Here is a 19,490-nt window from a genome sequence, read left to right as displayed (position 1 = left end):
GACAGAAGTTGGGTTTTTAGAACTGGAAGGGATACCAAAGGGACTCAGAAAATGAGAGTGCGGGGGAGGAGACTCTGGAAAAGAGGCCGTGCTGGGAGATGAAAGGCTGTCTGGATACCCAAAGGACTGATACGCTAGAGGCGGTTTGATTGCTGTGGGAGCTTTTAACGCTGTGGCTTGATCTGCTAGGCGAGAGCCGACTGCTTAATTGGCAGCAGAAACTGGCCAAACTCGAAACGATGCTGCAAGGGGCGAAGCCTTCATACCAGGCTCGGGAAGGCAAAGCTCTGTCGGCGCCTTCTGGAAAGTGGTTTAGTCAAATGTATGCCGTGCCCGAAGCGCAAGCAGCAAGGGAAGGCTTCAGGCCGGGTGTGCGTGGGAGCTGGAGCCGGCTAGATCCTTTTGGCTGTCCATCAGCACGGCGCGGTGGCAGCGGGGCGCAGGCACGGCGCTCCAGCCCCGGAGGCTCCGTCGCCGCCTGCGCAGAGCCCGGGAAGCTGCGCTGGGGCAGCAGCTCACAGCTCCGGCTGGAGACGGGATGGCTCGGCTCGGCAAAGAGCTGGTGGTTGCAGAGCGGAGGCTGTGCGTAGAGGAGGCACTGCCAAAACTGCTGCCCCGGCTGGGAGAAGCTGGTGGTCTGCACGGGCCCTGCGTGGGGGTGGCATGATGGGGAGCCGTTCGTGGGACCAGCTGCTAGTGGGCGGCCAGTGTGCAGCCCTGCGGGAGACCTGGGTCAGCACGGAGCTGCTGGTGCTTAATGGCACTCGCAGCCTCACCAACAGCTGAAGCGGGGGGAAACTAGCGTTTTCCTGAAAAGCAAGAAACAGTCCTTTTCTAGTAGTCCGCTGCCTCTCCATCTCAGAGTCCGACAGTACAGCACAGTCGCAGTGCAGGCGCTAGCGTGGTAGTGCCGTTAGCAATGTTCCTGCTAGCATCCCTGCCACTAGCCGCTCGGGGACGTAGCCATGTCTGAGAAGGGTCCCCAAAGGATGGGGGGGGGGGATTATTTATTTATTTATTAACATATGGGAAGTTTTACTGAATGCTTTGTCTGAAATTGTTTGCAGGATACTTAGCTGTCCTTTAACTTTTTGGAAACTCAGTGCAACTAGTTATGAGTACGGTTTTTGGCTAGCTCACATTTCAAGTAGGTTCTTGCAACTGGTTTTCTCTAGCTTTGCCTGTTTGTTCCCAGTTGTGATGCTTTCCCCCCTGCCCCAGGAATGTTGCTTGTCCAGAATTTAAAGGCAAATGTTAACAGCTCCCCAAATTTAAACCAGCAGCTAAACCCCTGTGAACCTTTCTATTCTGACTGTGATTTCTCCCCCTTTCCCCCTGTAAATACTGTATTTTACTGCTTTCCTTTTGTGTTACTAAGTAAACACAATTGGGCCAAAAATATTAAATAGAAAAATCAGAATCATCTGAGGTGCTTTGGCATCAGATGGGGCCGTAGGCCTAACAAAGACAATAAATCAGACATCCTTCTGCAGTGTTGTGTGTTAGATTAGTTTCCTGTTATGACTGGAACTGGATATTTTCAAAATTTGCAAGCAATTAACTTCCTTTAGTTCCCAAAGACACAATAAATAGGAGAAGGCTTTTGCACTCTGTGCTTATGTGAAATTGCAGATGTGTAACAAAATATGTGTCCAGTGAGAATACTTAAATTGGACTAAGAATTCACAGAATCACAGAATCACTGAGGTTGGAAGGGACCTCTGGAGATCATCTAGTCCAACCCCCCTGCTCCACCAGGGTCACCTAGAGCACATTGCACAGGATTGCATCCAGGCGGCTTTTGAATATCTCCAGAGAAGGAGACTCCACCTCTAATTCAGAGTCTGCAAAAGCATGAGTAATTGTAAACAAGTGAGCATATCGGTGGAGATACTCTTACGTGCTAGCTTTTGTACAACTGGTCGTGAGAAATGACCAAAATCTAAAACCCTGTAGGAATACTAGCTGGTTTAACAGAAGATTTCTGAAAGGGAAACAACAACGTTAAGTCCAGTTCTGCTCCTTATGGTGTGATGCTGAAAAAAGTTCTGTTTTCATGCAAATAACAAAAAGATATTGCGACTTCATTAAGTCTTTTCAGCCTTCACAGTGTATTCTTTATGTGTTCTTAAGTGCTGTAATGAAATAGTGGTTTCCCCAGGAAAAAAAAAAAATTATTTCATCTCGTAAGAGGTGCATGACTTTTTTTTTTTTACTATTGATGCTATAATAATAAAAACTTGCCTGAGCAGCTGTGATAATCGAGGAAATATCAGTTTGCCTTGGAAAGGAAGAATAGGAACAAACTATTCTGTTTGAGTCAGATCAGTCGTTTTTTTCAATATGTCCTTAGACAAAGCTGTGCTGGAGCTGCCTGCCGTAAATGAATGCGGTACACAAAATTGAAAAGGTAACAGCTGTGTGGCATTCACTGTATTAAAGCTGAAGCCTCCTGTTAAATTATTACTTTTATCCTTAGTTTTCAGGTAGCTGCCTTGCTCAGGGCACCTCACAGCTTGCATGAAGAACATCTAAGGAAAAACTGTTATGTGTTTGAAATGCAACTTCATGTATATTGAAGAATGGCGTGAGATCGAGCTTGTTTGAGTCATGCCGCTGTTACTGTCTCCAGGCTTCTCACGCTTTATTTTGCAGCTGGAATGCCCTTTAATTCTGAATAGGTTTAGATATTCTTAACCTGTGCATTGCTTTATAACATTTTGTGACACTTTTGCTTTTGCAGAATGACTGTATGGGTATCAGTCCAAAAATAAAAAAAAAAAGTGACAATGCAAATAATTCTGCATGCAAGTATATTGAATAAAATATATTTGAATCCGCCAGATGAGTGTCTGGATATTTAAAAACAAACAAACAATTCCCAGAAGACTCTTGGTTGATGCATGGGCTTGCGTATAGGTAGATAGTTAAACAAACAGCCAAATAATTGAGGTGAGCACGAAAGCCGCGTGTGCAGCGTTGTGCGCTGCGGCTTCTCAGAGCTTTTGTCCGCTCGGCGCGAGCTGTCGCAAGCCTGCGCGTGCTGCAGAGAGGCAGCGCCGTTCCTTCTGAGCTCACTGCCTGCTGCCGCCGCCGCCGCCGGGGCTGCCCTCGCCCGGGAGTCCGTGCGGAGGCAGACTTGCGCAGGGGCGACCGCCCTTCCTCCCACGCCCCCGGGGAAGCCCCGGTGGCTGCAGTCCCTGGGCGGAATCCCGCGCGGAGCCACGCGTGGAGCGGACAATACGCACACCTCCCTATTCTTTTTCTTTTCCCCTCCCTCTCCTTCCTCACGTAGGATGAGGAGAGAGGAGCACGTGGACCGTTACAGCTACCTAAAATGTGCTCTCTCCCCTGCGCTTCCAGCCCGATGCCTGGGAGCGGGGCTGAGCCATCAGGAACGTCCTTGGCGTCCTACCAAAGAGGCGGCTCCCTTGCAGTGCTGTCCTGTTGCCACCCCAGGGATGGGAACAGCTCAGGCTTCTGGTTTTCTAGCCCCGCTGCGCTCAGAGTACTCAAGTTGACGTTATCTTCGGTCTTCTCACTGCTGTCCCCTCTTCCTCCCCCCACCCGCAGAGGGAGACGCTGAGGCCGAGTGGCTCCAGGACGCCGGCCTCTCCGACCTCCTTGGGGACCGGGCCTCGGAAAACGACAACATCGTGCTGCTCTCCACCCTGACGAAGACCCAGGCGGCGGCTGTGCAGCGGAGGCTGGACACCTACTCCCGGTCTCGGAGGAGGAAGAACAAGCATCCCGTGCGGGATGTCCGAGACATTTTTGGAGTGGTCGGCTCTGGGGTATGTTTCTGGTTCTAGGGTTGGTTTTGTTTCCAAATAGATGACTTGGTCTTTTGAGCCGAAATGAAGCTGAGATTGTAGAAATTCTGCATTGAGGTTGCAGCATTGAGAAGAAATTGCTGCAAAACCTGCAAATCCATAAGCTTCCTAGAGACTGATGGAAGAATAGCACCTATAGCACTACAGCCTAGCAGACCCCTGATACCTTTGAAGCCCTTTCATGTTTTCTTTGTTCCAGTGACTTCTGATATCATTATTTAAAAAAAAAAAAAAAAAAAAAGAGAGAGAGAGAAAGAAAACTTGATAAGGTCAGTTCTGGAAAACTGTATTTGTACAGCCAGTAATCCTGGACAAAGGATAGCCAATGCCTTTTTTGCTACTGAAAACGTAACTATTAGCTTTGCAGCTACTTTCTTGTCGCGCTGCTCCTCTTTGGTCGTGGCCAGCAGTTGGAGTATTCATAAGCTTCCTAGGGGCTGCTGGAAAGTATCCCAGTTAGTGATCCTTGCCGCTTTTGCTTTTGGTTAAGTGTCTGGTCGGAAGGTGTTGAACTTGAGTAAGATCTTGCGTTTGCAGTAGCATGGGACTTCCACTCTTAACCAGAAGTGGAGACTCCTTTTACTCAGTCTGAGCCTCTTGGAAATATCTTTTGCTTTAATGAGATGAATTATAACTAGTCAAATAATCCCTTGGATGTGTTAAGGGAATGATACTAACAGTCCGTAATGTTACTGGAAACTGGTGTGGTTGTATTTTCTGTAACTCCCCAATGTTGAGATGTAGACTACTTCCTTATTGTGAATTGCACCAAGACTGAGTCACAGTTGATTTGCTTTTGCAGAGCATTATTCACATCCCTGCCTGAATGGGTGACAAAAAGATGATGTTTCTAAAAGCAGTAACGCTGCAAGGTTGTCTTAAGCGCCTCAGTTGAAATTCAGTGTTTTTATACTTGCAGATTAAGTCTAAGCCTGTTGTATCTCTTGAAATGACTCAACTTTCTTTTGTGTAGAAATGGAGTTTTTTGAGCTCTTAATCTTATGTGCCCACTCACTAGGTTGCTAATATTTGCATTTGATAATCCAAGCAACTGAAATCCAATCTGATGTTTTAAAATGACATTTTGGTATGATGAACGCATGTATAAAGATACTAAAACTGCCTGTTTAAATAGCCTTAACTTGATTAGAAATGGAACATTTTATCTCACTTCTGGCTTCAGGCAAGATCATTGGACTCCCTTTCAATAACCCTAGATCTGTTTGGACTGACTCATATTTTCTTTGGCTCAATATTGTTTGACTTAAAAGCTTTGCAGTTGCCTCTGAGATCTTCAGCTGTTAGCAGAAGGCACTGAACCAAAAAGGCAGTTTTCTCCCGCTCGTACTCACTCACTTTTTAAAGATGGCAAGAAAATATGTTTTAAAGGGATCTCTTTGATTACCAGTTGCTTCTTTGCCAAGTGGCTATCAGCTTAACCTCCATATTCCTTGCTCATCTTTCCCAGCTTATGGAAGATGGTGTTTGCCCCCTTTATTTCTGGGAAAGTGTCAGATGCTCAGTTTAGGCAAATGACGAGTGTTTTCTATTTAAAACGGCTATGCCCTGGCACGTTAGGGTGGGACAACAGGCACTGAGTCAAGGTCCTCTATGCTTGAGTAATTCCCAAGCCCAGAGGGAAGCAGGCTTTTTGGATAACTTTCCTGAGTGGTTTGCTTTCCCCCCCGGTTCTAGATGCCTTCGATAACCATTTGACAAAACAGGCCTGGTGTTTCTATGGCACCTGGCACCTTTTGCTCCGTGCCTTGAAATCCCTTGTTGCCCAAAAGGATGTTCATGATGGAGAAAACAGGTACAGAAACATAAAGTGTATTTTCTCCAGTCTCGGAAATTCCTGACCTGGAACCCAGATCCGATAGCTGTGCCTTAACTGCTAAATGGGGTTTTGGGTGATTCCTGCGGCCGACTTCCGATCTCTGCACCCGGAGATCAGAACACTGAATGTTCCTATAGGTCTCATGCTTATTCCCTTCTATTTGTAACACTGCTTTTACCACGAATGGAGTCCACCTATGGAGAAAACTATAATCAGCAAATCGAGCTTAAAGCTAATTCAGTTCAGCGGTGACTTGAATGGAAGCAGTTGAGGGTGTCTGCGGTCAGGCATGGAGCTGTTGGCGTTTCTCTTGGAAGCTTTCTGCGTCGGGGCTGGGTCTGAAGCTGCTCTGATGGTATTTGGTATGTGCTGTGTGCAATGGAGCTGCAGATGCTGAATGAATTTTCTGCTTTCTTGGCAAGCTCGACAGTTGTGCACCCGCTTCAAAAGTATAGCGCAGCTTCTGTACAGATTAGCTGTGTTGTCCGATTGCGATGACTTTGTATAGGTCCGTTCTAACTTCTAGTTCACAGTCCCCGATTCAATGTCGTGAGCAGGTTGTCAGAAAGTTGCCAACTTTCCATAATGGAATGTGCTTTCCTATGTTCTAATTAGTTCTAGCAAAAAAACCCCCAAAACAACAACAACAACAAAAAGGTTTTTATTGGCATGCCTGGCTGCCGAATGCCTCCTTGTACTACTTCACTTCTCTTGCTAGACCTGAAGAGGTTAGGTTGCTATAAAGCTGGTGAGGGGAAGCTTTTAGGTGCTGAAGTCTATTTACTGTGCACTTTCTTGTACGTCCAAATGGCAGATAAATTACTCGTGAGCCCAGGCAGTGGGTAGAGCCCACGCAGCGTGACTGGTGCACTGTGGCTGTTAGCCCCTCAGTGCCTGAAATAAGGGGGCAATTGGCTGCTGATTGTGTGAAGATGAGAACTAGCAATGGGTTTAAGGATGTGGAGATTTATCACAAGTACTGTCTATAAAACAGTCACGTGTTTTTCCCTCTGCCCGCCAAATTCTCCAGTTAGGATTGTTCCAGTGATTCGTAATTCCGGAGCAGTCACGTAGCCCTGAACTTGAGCAGCGTTTTCTTGCAGTAACAGCCAATGTTCTCAGGTGTGTTCTGCCCAAATCAGGTTGGCTTCCAGTAACTTTTGTTCTGCTTTGTGTAGATTAAATGTGTCCTGGTTTATTTTTCAGGAGACAGTGGCAGAGAAGGAGGACTCCAGACCAGATCAGTTGTGGCACAACCTACAGACTGCAAATGTGCAGAAACGTAAGCAGGAAGTTTTAAAGTATAGTGGGTTTCTCTTAGATTAAGAAAAGAAGCATGCTTTAAGAGAGAGCATCTTATCACATTTTCATGGTCTACACACAAGCCCAGTCTTTCTTTTGCCACAACAACATTAATACCTGTATTTGTATCATTTTCCTTGTGACAGTTCTATAGGGGATAAGAAGCTAGAAGCAAGCTGGCAGGGCGATGCATGTTTAAGAGGAATGCTTAGGGTCATTCATGATACGACCGATCTTTAACTTGGATGGAAGAGGGCAGCAGTGTGTGCTTATACTTTAGTTGCCAACTCTAAGATGCATCTGAAAGCCTGTTTTATTGCACTATATGAAACAATAAACACAAATAAAGGCCTTGCAGTGTTTTCTCGACCTGGCGGTTCTGAAGTAGGGCTGGAATGCAAAGGGGAGCTCTGCTAATCCGGGCTCCGAGCTCCCGCAGCTCCAGCGCTGTGAAAGGCTCCGCAAAGGCTGCGTTACAGTGATGTAACGTGTGGTACGGTACTGCTGTCGGGAAGGCTGAAGCATTGGCCTTGTTTGTGGGTTTTAAATACATGCTTATCCTTGGCTGTGGGTTCAGTAGACTCTTCCTGTGTCTAGTAGTGTTAGAAGCTGCCACTCAGACTGATAGCTCTTCAAGAAAGTAATTAGAAGATGCACATAAATCACTGACAAAGCACAGTGAAATCGTGCGAACACCTTGGGCACCTGTGCAGAGAGAAGTTAGCCATAGGTATGCCCTTAAATGAAAGGCTGTGCACATCTTACTACGGATCTTGGTGATTATAGTTGTAACGTTGCGGCTTTGAGTTAGTCTTACCCTATTGATCAGTCGCAGGACTGTGCTCTGAGAACAACCCTCTCAAGCGCTGATATGGTCTTTTTTAAAATGGTGGTCCCCAGATTGGTGTCACAACTGTTCTTTCAGCTCACTCGTTTTCTACGCTTCATTCCTTTGGCTTTCTGAACTTAGAGGCTTTTTTTTTTTCCCCTCTGTAGCAGAAACCCAGGATTATTCCTGCACGGTTCGAAACCCCGGGAAAGAGGAAGTGTTCAACATGGACGTTGCCTACTCGGAGCAGGCAGCTGTTCTGCTCAAAGGATCGTTCCTGTCTGAATTTAGGAGGATAAAGGATGGAAATGCCCTAACCGTAAGCTCAGAAGGAGTTTTTCCTGTTCAAGCTTACTAGCTCCTCTCTTGTCTGGAGGAGAAGTGGAAGTTTGATTCGGTTACGTAATCAGATCTTGGAAACCTGAGATCCTCTCTGGATAGTGTCGCAACAGGTGTATACGAGGCAGATATTTTTGGACAGGCAAAGCAGTGGTGAGCAAGGATACCTGAGGGTTGAAGAGAGGAAGTATTTCTGTAGGAAACTGTGGTGATTCTAATTCTGTAATGTCTGGGCCATTTCCACTGAAAAGGGAAGAATAACTGGACTTTCTTACTTGTGATGTTGACAGTTTTCTTCTCCACAAATGTACTGGACTTCTTCCAAAGTTCAAATAGATTAAGGTGGATATCTGACTGTCTTTAACTTAGACAAACTGGGATCTTGATATGACTACAAAAGTAATGCTGGAAGCAGGGTACCTTTCTTCAGCTGTGGATTGGGTAGAAGTAGTAGTTTGGGGCATTTGTCTAGTGCTGAAACAGGAGGATGAATAGATGCCTGGGCAGTGGCAAGGAGTGGTAAGGATGCGAATTAGCTTGCAAACTAAGAGGATCAGTAGTGCTACTTGCACAAAAACCTTTTGTGTGCTTCCCTTTAGAAATTTAAGATCCCCAAGGGCAGACTAGGAGTGACCAAGATTGGAGATCTATCTGCTCAGGACATGAAGAAGATTCCCACATTGGCCCTTATTGAACTAACGGCTCTCTGTGATGTTCTAGGCTTTGAGCTGAAGAGAAACAAGGCAGTAAAATTGAAGACAACAGGTTAGTTGTGCATCATTGTAATTTTCATGCTTTTTTTTTTTTAAATTGCAGCCTTCTCATAGGTCTGAATTTAAAATGTAAGAACAGAGAAGGTCTGTAAGAAACCTTGTGACAGGTGTTTTTCCTTACCCAGAACTTACTCTAGAAGTTACTGCATCATGACATGAAGACCTAGTGTCACTTTTATGTCCGACTGTCAAGTGTGCTTGTCCTACTAACTGTTGTGGTAGCATCTCTTCCTCTCTTTCTCTAGTTTCTACACTTACAAAAAGTGCAGTCTTAGGCTGTAGCAGTGGAAATATCCCTGACACCTGCATGAATGGTGATATAGACTTAGAGCATATGTTATTTCTGTTGCAGAGAAAAGACTCTTTGGAGTTCCACTCAACACTCTGTTGGAAAATGACCAAAAACTGCTCCCCAACACCAAGGTCCCTCTGTTACTCCAGGCAGTAAGTTCCCCAAAGATTTTATTTGCGCTTCTGATCCTCAAAGTCAGGAAGGCTTTGAAGGCTGTGATAGGGAAGGGCTGGCTTCTCATTCTGGGTAACCTAAAAGCTTTCTTTTTCCCCTCTTAATAGTTGCTGTCATGTCTGGAAAAGAGAGGACTTGAAACTGAGGGCATTTTGAGAGTTTCTGGGTCCCAGACCAGAATCAAGGTATGAGCTCTCTGGTCGTGTTATAAAGTATCAGAGATATCAGTGAGCATGTTGCTGAACCAATACCCTGATAGGGTTTAAGCTGAATTATCTCGTCTCCCTTCCCAGTACAATTAGAAATGTCCATTGCTGGGAAATCGGAGTGTCTGTGAGAGACACTGCAGTCTTTTCACTTGATGGTTTGCCCTCTAGTGTTCAGCTATAGAATTTCCATTGTATTTGCTCATTAAAACACATAATAAATTCTTTTTTTTTTTTTTTTTTGTACAGAATCTGGAGCAGAAACTAGAAAGTGACTTCTATACTGGCCTTTTCCGTTGGGATGAAGTCCATCAGAATGACATATCTGGGCTACTGAAAAGATTCATAAGAGAGCTGCCTGCCCCGCTGCTGACAGCAGAGTATCTTCCTGCTTTTGCTGCTGTACAAAGTGAGTCCCTGTTTTGGCTGCTTAGTATCGGTTGCCTGGTTTATGCTTTTCTTACAAAGCTCTGCTGGTTTTGGGTTCTCCTGTCAGGTGTGTTGTGATCTGATGGGAATACAGAGCAAGATACGAAGTTCAGCAGGTCAGACTCACTGTCCTGAGTGTAATAAATGCTGTAGTGCGCCAGTCTGAGTCTTAGTCTCCAGTAGTAGGTTATATACAAAAACTTTGTGCAGGAACACTGTCCTGGAGTCTGGAATTATGTTTTGTCATTTGAGGTTGCAAGGTTGCCACCATGAATGAGGACAATTTGATAAATAACCACATGCATGCTGAGCTGTGGCATGTTGCCAGGGTGTGTGGTCTCAGCCTGTCCCAGGTAATACAGTGTTCTGCAGGCATCTTATTTTGAGGTTTGTGTCTCAGCAGATGGCTTGAATGTGTTAAGCTAATTACTTGAGCCCACAACTCTCTTTGCCCAAGAAATGTGGGATGGGAATCTCTCAGATGCCCTTCAGGGGCACCAAACTTGCTGGTAGACTGTGTGCACTAAAACAAATCATCCAGTCTTCTGAAACATGTGTAACTGGCATCATAAGACCTCTATGAGCTTGTTTACTTCTGTAAACCAAGGTCTCAAATCTTAGATGACAAACCCTATGATAAACTATTGCCTTTCCCCCTGCTCCCGATATACATGACTTGGGAATGTGATTCCCATTCTCAAAGAGCAGCGTCAGAAGTCTGAACCCTCTGTCGTGTTATCTCTTTCTCTCTAGATATTCCAGACCTGAAGCAAAAATTGCAAGCCCTAAACCTCCTTATCCTGATTCTGCCAGAGCCCAACAGAAACACTTTAAAGGTAATTGTACCTCTTCCTGATTTAACTGGAAAAACACAATATCCTTCCATGTTTTTATTCAAGGAACTCTAGCGGCTTTTATAAAGGGAGGTATAATTAATGTAAATCATGTTATTTGGGTTTTTTCACTGACTTGAGAATGGAAACCCATTATAGGGGGAGTAGGCAAATCTCAAGTCCGTGCAGTGAGTGTAAGCTGTAAGCACTGTCTGTCCTTGTGGCGTTAGAACTTGGCCACGGCGCTTCCTGACTGGAGCACAGGATTTGCTCCCAGATATCTAGAAATGATGCTGATCAGGTGGTCTCTCCAGGAAATGCCATGATACTTTTTCTGGATATTTTTGGTAATGAATATCTTAAAGTCCAATCTCTTCCCCCGCTTTAGGCTCTACTTGAATTTCTCAGCAAAGTGGTTGCCAGGGAGAAGAACAACAAGATGAACCTCTGGAACGTTTCCACAGTCATGGCCCCGAACCTCTTCATGCACAAGGGACTGCCGAACAAGATCCCCGAAGGGAAGGAGAAACAGCTGGCAGAGGGGGCAGCTGATGTTGTGCGGATGATGATCCATTACCAGGATCTGCTCTGGACAGTGAGTTGCACAGGTGTTTTGTAGAGTGGTAGTGGCGTCTTGGTTCGGCTAGAACTGGAAAGGTGGAAGGGATAGTTTTGGAATGTCAGAGGAATCAAGTGTCTATAGACAAAACCTCTGGCTGCTTTAGCTGTTTTCAGGGTACGTAGATATTTTGTCTATTTGCAGAGCTTCGCAAAATGACATTTGGATTCTTAAACGGAATCCTCATCTCTGCCCAACTTTTTTTAATTCCTATCTTCTCCCTTCCCCCTGTCCAGGTCTCCTCCTTTTTGGTAGCTCAAGTCAGAAAACTGAATGAGAGCAATAGCAAAAGGTACCAGTTCTGTGACAAGCGAATAAAAAATCTGTTGCGGAAGATCCATGCTGATAAAGACAAGGTGGAAAAGAACCAGGCAGAGGTGAGTTTAGACTTGAAAAATTGGGGCCTCTCATAACAGGGTCAAACGCTTTCTCATAGTAAGTCCCTTCATGAGAACTTGAAAGTCCAAGCTGTGTTACTCTTTACAAAGCAAGAGGCAGAAAATCTACAGAACCATGAGAATAAGCTTCCCAAACTCCTCTTGCTTGTTTGTGGCAAAAAAGATCCCAACACCCAATACACTAAATAAATTTCATACTACAGAATATGGAGTTAAGGTGCTGCATGCTTGCAGGAGAAGGGGGAAGTGACCAGAAGCAGAAATGCTGGTCATCACCTTGTGCTAAGAGTGGATTTCACACGACTGTAGATGTCCTGTGTGTTCAGACAGTTGTGTCTGCCGTGCTAAAGGCAGGCTTGCTTTCATGAACTCCGAGGAGAAATTTTAGACTATTACAGTAGTGTAAAATGGTATTTTGCATCTCATTTTTCTTTTTGCTCCATAATGCTGCTGATCTGTGTGGGAGGGTTTGAGAACAAGGTTCTCCTCATTCAATATGAGTGAAGTAACTGCCCTGATAAATGAAACAGTGCTATTCCGCCTTTTTCATGTTGGTGCTGAGATGTTTAACAGATGCTCGTATCAGACCTGTTTGAGAGTCAAAGCTGGGAAAAGATCCTTGGGGTCATTCTGTCCAAGGACACGAGCAAGAGGAAATCTGCAGGTAGAAATAACACACTGAGAACTAAATCTGCAGACCTGAAGGAGCGTGTGAGTTCTCACAAGCCAGTATGTTCCCCACCTTCCTGTACCAGTTGGGCTACTGAGATGATGTCTGCCTAAACCTTGCCTTGTTAAGGCTGCATGTTACACTTGAGAAGGTGCTGTCATTTTGGAGAGGGCAGTTGCTGCTTACTCAGTGAAATAGATGCCTCAGTCCTTGTGCAGCAGTTAGCCCCGTTCTAACAGTCTCGGTCCTGCTGAGTGCTGTTTTTTGTAGAGGATTTGGGTTTGCAAAATTAACTTGTTTCAGATTGGAGTGAATTAGTTCAATTTCTCCACAAAAACTCTGAAAGTAGGGTTGATGAAAATAGTTTTGACAAAATAGCACTTGGACTCTGTTCTGTAATATTCCAGTACTTCTGTTTTGAAACGAGCTCTGGTTCTAAGATCTTCAGTAGCTTGTCTAATACAACTCAACAGTGTAAATTCCTTTTTCTCTTCTTTAAATGAATTCCAGAAAAGTCTGTCAGACTTGTGCAAAACAGTTTGAAATTTATTCCGAGAGATCCTAGTTTCGTCAAAGCTTGTGTTACTCCTAATGCCAGTGCCGCATTTGAACAGCAGGGAGCACCAACACACGCTCTGATAAAGATCAGTGCTTTTCTCCCCAACCACAACGCCGAGGCACGGTTGACTTGTTTATAACGTTCACCTTGATGCTTTTATAACCTTTCCATCCTGTACCATGTGTGGAGTAAGAAACAAACATAAAGTCTCTGAGCAGCAGTTTGATTCTTTATGTTCCCCAATCTAATTTGAAACTTGATGTTTTAGTTGATCCCACAGTCTGTCTAAATTTAAGCACTTTGTCCTTTTTGCCTCTTTGCCTTTCTGGCTCAGCCTTCCAAGATCGTGAAGGTCCATGCTTCTCTCCTCCTGAAAGACTCGCTGGAGGTGCATTTGAACAACGCGACCAGAGTTGCTGACGTCTTGAGGCAGTTCCAGAAGAACCTGTGCCAGAATGGCTGGAACATTGTTAACACTGTCAGCTTCCTCAAATGGTAAGAGGTTCTCTCTGCTATTAAAAAAAAGAAAATACCAGCAAGCAGCGTAGTTACTGTGTGTTTCTGTCTCGTGGCGGAGCTGAGGTGGTGGCACAGGGAGCAGGGAGGAGGCAGTTCTCTGCCTCTCTGTTCTAAACTTTGGAAATAGTGTGTTGGGTGGACCAAGGAGGTGTTAGCTCAGCTGAGCGACTCCGTCGTGCCCAGGCTGTCAGGAATTTGCTAGTCTGTGGTTTGCTGGAAGACAAGTGAACTCCAGCAGTATGTGCAAAGCCTTGCTGGAGGGAAGGGAAAGTGAAATAACATTGTTGGCTCTGCAAAACAAAGTCCTCCTTTCCCCTGCCCCACCAAGGGAAAACATCACTACCTGTGCAAACTACATGCCTGGAGCAGTGTTTCCAACATGCATATTCAGAGGTAGGGGATTCCCAAATAAGCTCTGTGCTTCCTTCCTCTGCCCAGTGTTTGCTGGAAAAAACTCAAACTGAAACAAAAGTCTCTCTCTCCCTCCCCCCATGCTCCCAGGTACATATTCAGTAGATGGGGTGTTAGTGCATCTCCTGAATGCAGGAGGTGTCAGACATGGAGGGAGGATTTGAAGTTGGCTGAATGTGGGTCAGCTGGGAGCTAGCATCCCACTAACAGGCTGCTACAGCTGCTGAGCTCTTCCTGCAGGTGAGCTTCACCTGAGCAGGTGTCAGTCCTAGAGGAAAGCTGTTGATGAACTTTGGTGTTTGTGCCGTTTGTCTTCCTGCTGAGAAGTTAGTGTCTGCATATAGTGTGTGCCTTGCTACTAGTGAGGAGTAACTGCCTTGCTTCCCCCCCCCCCCCCCAATTTTGGTGACGTTTTCAACAGTTTCCCTGTGCAGGAGGATCAGCAAGGTTGCTGTACTGTAGTCTGTAGCTTCCTTGACCACTGCTGGCCTCCAAACCATGAGCAGCTTCTTTGGAAGCAAGTCACAAAACTGCTGGACCTCCCTCTCTGAGCTCTGTCAAATTTAATGTGTTTTCTTTCTGCAGTAACAACTCTATGGAGTCTGCAAACCTGCTCCTGTATGAAGTGGGAGGCAATATCGGTAAGACTGGTGGGTGATAACAGATATAAAGACTTTGATATCCAGTACTTATCCCTAATTTATGTTAGGGAATTATAAGGAGGTTCAGATTTGGAGGCAATTCCAAAAGTTAGAAGAAAAATCAAAAAGCTTGGGTTAACCTCACCCACAGTGAAGAGCATCTGCCAAAGCTCCTGTGTGCTGTTTATGTAGTTCACGTGTTTTTGTCATCACTGCAAAGCTTTTATAGGGCAAATATGTGGGAAGTTGAAGCCTGGACTTCTGAATACGATCCACTAGTGTTATGTATTTTTGGAAGAAGCCTGTCAGAAGGGTGGAAACTTCAGAGTCCAAGTTTCTTGAGAACGGAGACATGCAGTGCTTTTTTCCATCTGAGAAACAAACCTCCCATTCCCTTAGATGTACCATGAGATACTCCCTCTCCCCTCGGTGTTAAAGGCCCCTGTTTGGAATTTAATGTGAAACTTAAAACCATGAACTACCGTCATCTAGATAAAGGGCAATATCATCCTATTCCACGAGGTGTTTAAGCATGGTGCTTCCTATCTGGGCTTTAAATAAGTGTGGTCAGCTAGAGCACTGAATCTGTGCAAACAGCTGCCGACTCCAGATGTGAATTCTGCCTTCCTTTATCTAGAAACAAAAGAACCAGTAATACATTGGGTGGAAGTTTCTTAAACCAGCTTGTCAAACTAGTTGATGATCTTAATTAGTCACTGATTTCCTCTGGTGAAATAAGGTAATGCCATCAAATGGGGAGGAGGCTTAAGTTATATGATTGTGGCAGTGGAATAGGGGGGGTCTGAAAATGGAAACAAATTCTTATGCCCTGCTATGGCTGTAAACTGTCAGTGACTGGAGTGATTTGGCTGCCTCTTGGTATTCCTCATAGTATCAATAGAAGAAAATGTCTATCTGACTGGAAACGGTTCACTCTCTTCTACTGGATTTGAACACTAGCATATGTCATAACTGTCTTCAAGTGCTAAAGTTCCTGGGTTAAAGTTATTACATATTAAAGTGCCTTTTTAATTTTACAAAGGTCAAAGTTTGGGCTTAGTATAATTTTAAGAAAAACACATTTCTTTTAACATATAATTTTTTCAGACTTGCAGAAAAACTTTCGAATGATTGTAATATTGAAATGGCTGCGAACAAATACCAGTTTTAGGAAAAACTTAACTGTAGGACTGAGGATATAAGAAATACTTTTTTCCTGAATTTCTTGTTTTGATAGGTGAACACTGCCTGGACCCAGACACTTATCTCTTAGACTTGTACCATATCAATCCCCATGCTGAATGGATAATTAAGCAGAACCCATCTTATCCTCGGATGTTCTAAGAAAAGCGTGAGCAAAACAAAGCGCTTGGATTTGGAAGGCAAGTTTTTGAAAGGCAAAAGAACTCTATAGAGTTGTTCCTGATGTAGTCACAGACTAGACAGTGTTTGTGTCTTTTAAGGAAAAAGAGCTTTATTTGCTATTTCTGTAACCTCTGACTGTGAGAGTACACTAGCCTACGTGTTAACAGGAGAGTTGGTAACGAGCAGAAATTATCATTAAGGAGCAGAATTTGCAAGGCGTGCGATTATTTTAAAAAAAGAAAAAAGGCAAAACAAAACATCCCCCCCAAAAAATGGTGTGAACAAAGCTACAGGAACTGGGCAATAAGGATGGAAGGTGAGAGGAGAAACTTCTTCTTGAAGATGGTAGAACACATCTGTTTCTTCTGGGTTTGCTCTTTCTTTTGATCACCTCTGTGTTTTGGAGGAGAGACAGCTGAACGCTACAGCGGTACTAATGGCATCCTTTTGGAGAGATCCACTGCTGACTGTTGCACATTGCCAGAAGTTGTGAGCTTGAGTTTCACTCTTAAGATACTGCAGTTTTCTCTGAAGAATGAAAAAGGATGTGTGTAAAAGCCCAGATGTGATGTGAAGCTGACCTTCTATATTTAATGAGTGCAGTCAAATACACACATGCAACGCATCCAGGAAAATCGTTTTTGCTGGAAACGATATGGGATGGATAGAAACCTTCTTTCAAATGGATGGTTTGATAAGAGATGCCTGTCCCGTACAGGTCCTGCTGGTAATGCACAGACGTGCAGGTTACCATTGATGAGGGTAAGGCAAGCATTTTTTTTGCTGGGCGATTATTTTTACAAAACCTACATAAGAAGGGATAACTGAGGAAATATTCTAAAATTAATTTGAGGTTGGTAGTCTGACCTGGCCACACGAATGAAATTTCTTTCTGGAAGACTCTGTGTGCACATGTCAGTTTAAAAAACAACAACAAAAAACCCCCCTGAGATGTGCAGTGGCTGAATAAGGAGGTCTGTGCCTAATATATATATCTCCGCTCACTCCAGCGGGTACTGAATTGAGCCTCTTCCCGCTCTGCCGGCCCGTCTCGGTCCCGCGCGGCGCAGCGTGGACGCTGGGGTCTGCGGAGCGCCGGGGCAGAGCAGACCACTTGCACCTCGCACGGCTGCGTGAGCTTCATGAGCGCAGCCCGAATTAGACTGCGGTCGTGGAAGAGCAGCGCAGAAACCTCGCTGTCCTTTGCAGCGATGCCGAAATACCTCGCGCGAGGGAGCCCGCTGTGCAGTTACGGGGGATGGAGCAGGCAGCGTTTCTGAAAATCCTGACATCGTTTTTTATACTGTTTTTAAACACTGTCGGATGCTTATTCGCGTGGCAGAAGCAGGACTGCCCTGCAAGTGTATACTCGGAGTATTTCATTTGCCAAGTCCTAGCTGAACTAGTGACAATCGCCAGTATTATTTCTTTTGCTTAACTGAATTTGTTTCCATTGCAGTCTGAACTTTGTCTCCTCCGTGGTTTTTTTTCCCATGCTGATATGTAGCTATCCCTCTCCGTTATCCTGAAGTCATAACGTTCTTGTGTAAGAGCACTTCGTTCTGTGGTTTGTCTGTCTGTGTGGTTAAATTCTCTTGGTGGTTAAGGTCCTTGAGAAGCAGGTGAGCCATAGTCGTCTGTATTCTTTCTAACCTGTTGTGAATACTGTACGTGTGATGCTGATGTCTTAATGTTGTGTATATTACAGTCGGTCTACACTTTTAACTATGATGACGCAGATTCACTGACGCAAGGGGTCATCTTCATAGCTCTCTTATTCAGACCCATAATAGCAACTTGAAGAAAAGAAAAGAAAAAAAAAAAAAACCACACCCAAACCACTAACCCAAAACCCCAATGTCAAGTCTTTTTGGGATACCTCTGTTTTATAGGGCTTAAGTTGCCCCTAAAAGGGCCTGACTGTTTTTGTTGAGGATGGGTGTGCTGTGTCTCTCTAAAAATCAAGCTGCTCTAAAATTGGGCATTAAAAATTGAAGGTACCTGTTCACTAATCACTTCTGGAAATCTTTGTTGCAGTGATGGAACTTAGCAAAGAACAAATGCCAGGAATGTGATACTCTTAAAAAAAAATACCTAATATGCAAGAGTATCGTTGAAAAAAATCAGCGGGAGAGAAAGAAGAACCTGTTCCTGCTCAAAGATGCTTTTGTGTTTTGTAGGGATGAAATTTAACTTGCATAGTATTGAAATTGTCTCCACCCCTCATATTCTGGATGTTTTTTTAACACACTGGCCTCAGTACATAAGAGGGGGAAATGCTACATCGCTGCTTCTGTAAACAACAAATCTGAGGGGGTTTTTAGAACACCAAACAATGTGAATCAGTGCTGTGAAAAACAATGCTGGTGGGAGAATCTTCTGAGACAAGTGTCAGTTCTCCATTTTGAAAGGAAATGTTAAAAAAAAAGCCATCTCTGTCCAGAAGGTGGATATGCTTTTTTTTTATTTTTGTCTTTCCTAATTTTGTACCAAAAAGCAAGGGTGAATTTGGAACAGTGTCACTGATGTGCAACTTGCTTTTGAATGCTGGCTTTTAATAAGTATTTTTTACAAATTTTTAATTCTGTATTTAAAATCCATTTAATCAATGAAACAATAAAAAATACAATAAAAGCTCCTGGCTCCCGTTTCCTTGGTGGCTCAGGACGGGTGAGCACACTGCATGGTGCAACCTCCACGACTGCCTGCAGGATTTGTCTCGGCGGGTCTGAGGGGGGACGTTCCTGGAGTCTAAGTGAACCTGACAACTGCATTTCGTGTTATGGCTTCGGTGAAAGCTCCCCGTTGGACGAGCCTGCGAGGTGGCAGGAAAGAGCAGTGCGGGAGGAGGAAGAGCAGGAGGTCAGTGGCTGGTCGAGGAAGCCCAAAGCCAGGTTGGGAGCTGGTTGTAGGACTTGTTTTTCCCACAGGTGTCTGTCGATGGGGTAAGGGTCTGATCATGAGCACCGAGGGGCAGTGGCTTCCAAAGCATGAAGAGCTACTGTCAAAGATTTAAGCGTAAGGAAAGGAGGACATCTAAGCCCTGTGAGAAGTCCACCTTTGCGCCCCCCAGTCCGCTCTGAGCTGTGCTCGGGGTTATGTACAGCTAGAAGGACTAGCTGTTGGCCGAGAATGATAGGAATCCAGTCTGAAACAGTGTGGCTAAATGACTAATATTTATTCAGTCCTGATCCCCTGCTATTTATTTAAGAACGGTGACAATAGCAGCCTATCCGGGATCACGGATACTGGACTTGCCATCCTGTCCTGAAACAAAAGGGAAAGGGGAGGAGGATCCACGTGGCCTTAGAAAGCTTTTCAGAGCAATTATCTGAGGAAAACACCAGCTTATCAAACTCATTCCACCCATTCATCTTCAGCAGTATCAGAGTGCTAATCTCTTCCATCCCCAAGGGCGTTCTTTGACTGATCATTACACCGCTATCTCCTCTGCTCAGCGC

General features: G+C 44.7%; 1 protein-coding gene across 2 annotated transcripts in view; it reads left to right on the top strand.

Moving 5' to 3' along the window:
- Positions 1-18,663, top strand: part of ARHGAP40 (Rho GTPase activating protein 40) — a 39,621-nt gene extending 20,958 nt beyond the window's left edge. For both annotated transcript variants that reach the window (XM_067307822.1, XM_067307821.1), the window contains exons 3-15: positions 3,574-3,794; positions 6,877-6,952; positions 7,969-8,120; positions 8,740-8,905; positions 9,266-9,357; positions 9,487-9,564; positions 9,835-9,994; positions 10,768-10,850; positions 11,236-11,442; positions 11,703-11,843; positions 13,428-13,588; positions 14,609-14,664; positions 15,902-18,663. In XM_067307822.1, the coding sequence (XP_067163923.1) occupies positions 3,574-3,794; positions 6,877-6,952; positions 7,969-8,120; positions 8,740-8,905; positions 9,266-9,357; positions 9,487-9,564; positions 9,835-9,994; positions 10,768-10,850; positions 11,236-11,442; positions 11,703-11,843; positions 13,428-13,588; positions 14,609-14,664; positions 15,902-16,008 (1,700 nt within the window). In that variant the 3' untranslated portion in view covers positions 16,009-18,663. The remainder of the gene's footprint in view (positions 1-3,573; positions 3,795-6,876; positions 6,953-7,968; positions 8,121-8,739; positions 8,906-9,265; positions 9,358-9,486; positions 9,565-9,834; positions 9,995-10,767; positions 10,851-11,235; positions 11,443-11,702; positions 11,844-13,427; positions 13,589-14,608; positions 14,665-15,901) is intronic.
- The last annotated feature ends 827 nt before the right edge of the window (positions 18,664-19,490 follow it).

The sequence above is a fragment of the Apteryx mantelli genome, chromosome 18, assembly GCF_036417845.1.
Source record: "Apteryx mantelli isolate bAptMan1 chromosome 18, bAptMan1.hap1, whole genome shotgun sequence".
NCBI lineage: Eukaryota > Metazoa > Chordata > Aves > Apterygiformes > Apterygidae > Apteryx > Apteryx mantelli.
This window is presented reverse-complemented; position numbering and strand designations above follow the sequence as displayed.